This window comes from Nanorana parkeri, unplaced genomic scaffold, assembly GCF_000935625.1.
Source record: "Nanorana parkeri isolate BGI_ZX_2015 unplaced genomic scaffold, ASM93562v1 scaffold2166, whole genome shotgun sequence".
In the NCBI taxonomy this organism is placed as follows: domain Eukaryota; kingdom Metazoa; phylum Chordata; class Amphibia; order Anura; family Dicroglossidae; genus Nanorana; species Nanorana parkeri.
Window position 1 is genome coordinate 109,125 of NW_017308434.1, and position 6,299 is coordinate 115,423.

A 6,299-nucleotide genomic window follows, 5' to 3' on the forward strand; every position below is an offset into this window, starting at 1 on the left:
GAAACACACACACTGACTGAATACATTGTTTCTATGTGTGTATCAGATGATGGGGGATGTAGGCGGAGCCTCCGTACTGCTCTCTCCTCTTACCCGGTGATGTGAGGGGCGGCTCATTCTCCATCACGACCTCCTTGTAGAGATCCCGATGTCCTTCTAAATCCTCCTCCACAGAGACAGTAACGGCCTGACACCTTATAGGAACCTGACACACACAATGATACAGTCACCATCCATACACATCCCTTGTCTGCTCCTGGATCATGTCCCAGAATTCCCGGCACCGCTCACCTCTCCCGTCAGCAGCTCAATCATCTTCTTGGTGAATTCTAGAAACTTCTTCTTCTTGTTGTCACATAGAGGAGACAGGGACATGGTTGAAGGGACAAGGATATGGTTCTGTGTTCCTCTCCGTCCTTCTGACACACGGTGATGTCTGCTGGAGGTCACACTCTCACCGGATGTCTTCTTCACCACTGTGTAACCCTACGGAGAGACGTCATGAGAAATGTGAATGCTTACTAAAATTCAAGCTGCGACATTCCCAGAATCTCCCCCATATCATCATCTTCACCTGATACAACCTCCCAGCATCCTCCTCACCTCTCCGGTCAGCAGGTAGATCATCTCGAGGGTGAGCTGTAATATCTTCTCAGTCATGTGACTTAGGTCTTTGTCTATGGTCATCATTGATGTGGTCATGTGATCCATGCAGGACTCTCCTCTCTGTAGATGGATAATAACATGAGAATGATCTGGACTGTCCCGGGATGAATAATGTCTACACAGAGTTCCTCCAGAGTTCATACTACTTAGAGGTCTTTCTGAAGGGAAACCAGAGATTCAATTTTAAGGCCAACCCCAGCCAGAAGATATTATTTCAGCAGGTGTGTGGAGTTCCTATCGCCTGACGCCCGGGACATGTAGTTCCAGGTGCCGGGTGGGTAGTTTTTTGCTACATTCGGGCGGCTCTGGATGGACAGTTGGATAAATGGCTCTATATTTAGGATGTATCCGGTCTATAAATGGCGGCTCTGGATGGGCAGTTGGATAAATGGCTCTATATTTAGGATGTATCCGGTCTATAAATGGCGGCTCTGGATGGGCAGTTGGATAAATGGCTCTATATTTAGGATGTATCCGGTCTATAAATGGCGGCTCTGGATGGGCAGTTGGATAAATGGCTCTATATTTAGGATGTATCCGGTCTATAAATGGCGGCTCTGGATGGGCAGTTGGATAAATGGCTCTATATTTAGGATGTATCCGGTCTATAAATGGCGGCTCTGGATGGGCAGTTGGATAAATGGCTCTATATTTAGGATGTATCCGGTCTATAAATGGCGGCTCTGGATGGGCAGTTGGATAAATGGCTCTATATTTAGGATGTATCCGGTCTATAAATGGCGGCTCTGGATGGGCAGTTGGATAAATGGCTCTATATTTAGGATGTATCCGGTCTATAAATGGCGGCTCTGGATGGGCAGTTGGATAAATGGCTCTATATTTAGGATGTATCCGGTCTATAAATGGCGGCTCTGGATGGGCAGTTGGATAAATGGCTCTATATTTAGGATGTATCCGGTCTATAAATGGCGGCTCTGGATGGGCAGTTGGATAAATGGCTCTATATTTAGGATGTATCCGGTCTATAAATGGCGGCTCTGGATGGGCAGTTGGATAAATGGCTCTATATTTAGGATGTATCCGGTCTATAAATGGCGGCTCTGGATGGGCAGTTGGATAAATGGCTCTATATTTAGGATGTATCCGGTCTATAAATGGCGGCTCTGGATGGGCAGTTGGATAAATGGCTCTATATTTAGGATGTATCCGGTCTATAAATGGCGGCTCTGGATGGGCAGTTGGATAAATGGCTCTATATTTAGGATGTATCCGGTCTATAAATGGCGGCTCTGGATGGGCAGTTGGATAAATGGCTCTATATTTAGGATGTATCCGGTCTATAAATGGCGGCTCTGGATGGGCAGTTGGATAAATGGCTCTATATTTAGGATGTATCCGGTCTATAAATGGCGGCTCTGGATGGGCAGTTGGATAAATGGCTCTATATTTAGGATGTATCCGGTCTATAAATGGCGGCTCTGGATGGACAGTTGGATAAATGGCTCTATATATATATGGGTCTATAAATGATAACAGATAGCACAGGGACTATGAAGGAATTGGATGAAGATAAAGGGAAGTTAATAGATGTATAAAAATATATATAAGTAGAAAATAATATCTTATTACTTCCATGCTTTCAGCTCCAGCAACGTCTCCTCTCTTCTTTCTTTCACTTCAACATCCGGTCTGGGAATGATATCACTTCCTATCTGTACCTGACACCGCGTCCTGTCTATTTCCTGACATCACTTCCTGTCTGTAACTGACATCACTTCCTGTCTGTACAAGTAATATCACCCCCTTGTGGCGAGTTTAAAAACTGCAGCCATTTTCTCATTTCACATTTGAAACAATATCAGATTCTGATTTTAGGATTCGTTGATGATTGTTTGATCTCTCCTCGGGTGTGATGGGAATTTGTATTACGGGTCCGGCTGACTTGGTATTCATCTTTTACATGTGAATTGGCCCTTCTGTGGGCTCCTCATGGCAAAACACTAAGTATAAGACTAGACGTCGGGCGGAGGCCGTTCACATTGCACTAGGGACCCCGAATGGTGCTGACGAGTAAAAGGAACTTCCTACAATCTTCAGCGCTACCTAAGGGGCCTAATGCCGTGTGATCGGCTTCTGCCTAGCTATCCGCCAGTAAGGTTTATACATGAAGTCCTTAAAGGACAACTATGAGATTCTGTGGACAGGTGTCTTTTATACTGATGATCAGGATATGTAGACCTTCACATCATGATGGTCTCGGGTTCCTATAAGGTGTCAGGACGTCTCTGTCTATCTCTCCATGGAGGAGTGGGAGTATCTAGAAGGACACCGGGATCTCTACAAGGACGTTGTGATGGAGAATGAGCCGCCCCTCACATCACCGGGTAAGAGGAGAGAGCAGTACGGAGGGTCCACCTAGGTAAACTTTTAAAGGAGAACTATGGGTTTAAGGCTTTTCCACATAGTTCTCCTCAGGGTCACGGCAGGACATAAACTAGCGTCCTCCCGTCACCCAAAGCTAAGTATATAGCGAGCTACAGCTGCGCCTTATCCACAGTCCTGAACACGGCTCAAAACATCTGTAGAGTTGGTTCAATCAGGAGATGAGATCTCAAAAGGTCCAGAGATGACCCATCTCAACCCAAGGGAGGTACCGCAATGAGGCAGTGGACGCTTCTTGTTCGAGAGCGGTCCACTCTCTATGAGGTAGGTAGCTCCACCATTACCAGAACAGGGAAAGGTCAGGGTGACCAAAAACTGGAGTCATAAGGGATTGCTCCTTATCCACAGTCCTGAACACGGCTCAAAACGTCTGTAGAGTTGGCTCAATCAGGAGATAAGGTCTCAAGGTCGAGAGGTGACCCATCTCAACCCAAGGAAGGCCACGCAACGAGGTAGTGGACGCTTCTTGTTTGGGAGCGATCCATTGTCTATAAGGTAGGTTGCTCCACCAAACCAGAACCCTAGAGAGGTGAGTGGCCCAATAGTACAGCACAGGGCCAGGAAAGCACAATCCCTCATGTATTGACCACATCTCTCGTGACTTCTGTGCTTCAGTTCACCGCCAATGAATCACCGGTGACCCGCCTCCAGGTGTGCAAACACCAGCACACTCGCCCGATAATTCCGACCACCAAAGTGGTCTATAAACGCTCTGCACACCTCCCTGGTGTCCGACGTCTCCCTCTCCGCCAACAGCTGAAAATGATGAGTCTGCCCGGCGCCTCCCCCAAATCTCTCTCAGCCGCTCGAAATAGAAACCCAAAATCGCAAATCAGAAGACTTACATTCCATTGAGTCTTCTCAACTGGAAGCCGCTCCAGACCTGATACACTGGTGTCAGCGTGTAGCTCCTCCCCATGACCCACCACCCCTGGCTTCCTGATTTGTCGGGAAGCCGACTCCGTGCTCCCTCTCGGGACTGCCATTCGGAGGGAATCTCCCTCTGACCAGAGGTTTCCGTATTGGGGTAAGTATTCGCCCCAAATGCTCAGTATGGGCACCGATACCAGTATTGGTAAAGGTGCATCCCTAATTATAGTTACGGGGAGGAAGGTGTAAAATAGAGCTCATTAGGATAAACAAAGGGTTAATAAGGGGTTAAATAGCAACACATTTCATTTAAAACAAATGTTTAATTTGTTAAGCTGCTTTAACTGAGATTGTAACAGATGGAATCACATCCCGTTGATCTTAATTAAGTTCGAGAGAATGCAGAAATACATCAGTCAGCTGTTTCAGCTGGGGTGAGTTCTCTGATGTCTCATTAGTTGTCCTTTCTTAACAAAACTTTTCCCGCACTCTAAACATGAATAAGACTGTTGACCTGTGTGAATTCTTTGATGCCTAACAAGGGATATTTTGTCGGTAAATCTTTTCCCGCACTCTGAACAGGAATATGGAGGCTCACCTGTGTGAATTCTCCGGTGTCTAAGAATATTTCCTTTCCTAGTGAAACTTTTCCCACACTCTAAGCATGAATACGGACAGTCACCTGAATGAAGTCTCTGGTGTCCAAGAAGGTCTTCTTTCCTAGTAAAACTCTTTCCACATTCTGAACATGAACGCGCACCTGTGTGAATTCTAAGGTGTCTAAGAAGGTGTCCTTTCCTAGCAAAACTTAATGAACAATCTGAACATGAATAAGGGCGCTCACCTGTGTGAATTTTCTGGTGTCTAACCATGTACAATCTCCTACTGAAGTGTTTCCCGCACTCTGAACAGGAAAAATAATTCTCACTCTTGTGACTTTTCTGGTGTTTAACAAGCTTGCTTTCCTCGGTGAAACTTTTTCCGCACTCTGGACATGAACAGGTCACATGGTTGTGGGTTTTGAGATGTAGAAGAAGGTCAGATTTCATCTTAAAAGTATTTCCGGCACTCCAAACAACACAATGACCTCTCTCCTGTGTGTTACGGGAGGTTCAGAAGGGGAATTATGTGTTTCTGGTCTTCTGGACCTCATAGGCCCGTCACATCTAGTACGCATGGACTCAGGAATTCACTTATAGACTTATTGTTCAGATAATTCCTCCGGGTTCAGAATTATGATTATCAGGTGATACTGGGACTCACATTAAGAGCCAAGGCCTAGAGGTCAGATATTTCATTTTCAAACCAGACCAACTTTAGCTGAGGTTGTCCAGTGCCGGCTGTTGACTTTCCATTAAGGGGTAGCTACACAAACATTATGGGGTTATGCCTGGTACCCTCACATAGGTTGATTGGTGCTTCACGAAGGACCATAAAGATCACAGACCAAGATTAGCAGATATCTGTTTGCTTTGGCCTTACCAAAATTTAACCCTTCGGAGTCAGGGCGGCCTGTTGTGATTCGAACTAAGGGTTTCAATAAAATATGGAGAAGGTGGAATGTTCATCTTAATACTCAGGTGCTACGACCTCATTGCCGTCACACATCCCTCCCAGAGCTCCATCAGATTCCTAGTAATACCGGCACGTGAATGGGATCTCTCTTTCCTTACCTCCAGATCTCTGCTGGCATTATCCGAGATCACATGTCTAAGAATCAGTGGAGGGACACATCGTCCATCAACTAACCCGGCCGGTGTTACAGCTACCCCCGCTCCACACCGCACTGTGCCCCAATTATCACCCAATTTCTCTGATCAAGTTTATCTCCTAAAGACTTCCGCCCTACATTCCCGCCTTATTCACCCAGAACGGGTCGGTTTCGTCTCCTTCCGGGCAGCTCGGGATAACACAATCCGTACCCTTTCCCTCAGGGAATCTACACTTTGATATTTGCCCCTCCCCCGTCCAACAAAAGAAGGAAGCCTCCTCGAGGCACGAGGAGAACGCAGGGTTACCTATGATAAGAGTCAAGGGACCAATGGAGGAGATTTTGGATTTCCTAAGCAGCGAATCCAAGAGTCTTAAGAAGACACAGGGAGGATAGGGGGGACTACAAGGGGGCACCCAGGTTACGTCGAAAAGATGGATCTGTGATCGGCGGTCCTCCAACCCAACCCATCACTTATCCTTGCAATCAAATATTCAGTCAGAAAGGTGGGTCAACAATGAGGTCTTATGATAGAGCTCCAGATGGGGTAGGCCAAGCACCAATATAACATATCAGAAGCGAGGGAGTGGGACCATAGATGGAGGAAAGCAGAAATCAATTTACTAAAAAAAAAAAATATATAGGAACA

At 46.2% G+C, this 6,299-nt stretch overlaps 1 protein-coding gene across 1 annotated transcript in view; it reads right to left on the minus strand.

Moving 5' to 3' along the window:
* Positions 1-6,299, minus strand: part of LOC108800920 (zinc finger protein Xfin-like) — a 22,027-nt gene that overhangs the window by 11,921 nt on the left and 3,807 nt on the right. Inside the window, exons 7-10 of the mRNA XM_018572907.1 lie at positions 4,784-4,927; positions 4,538-4,681; positions 604-824; positions 292-486 (exon numbers count right to left, since the gene is read on the minus strand). Coding sequence (XP_018428409.1) covers positions 292-486; positions 604-824; positions 4,538-4,681; positions 4,784-4,927 — 704 coding nt within the window. The remainder of the gene's footprint in view (positions 1-291; positions 487-603; positions 825-4,537; positions 4,682-4,783; positions 4,928-6,299) is intronic.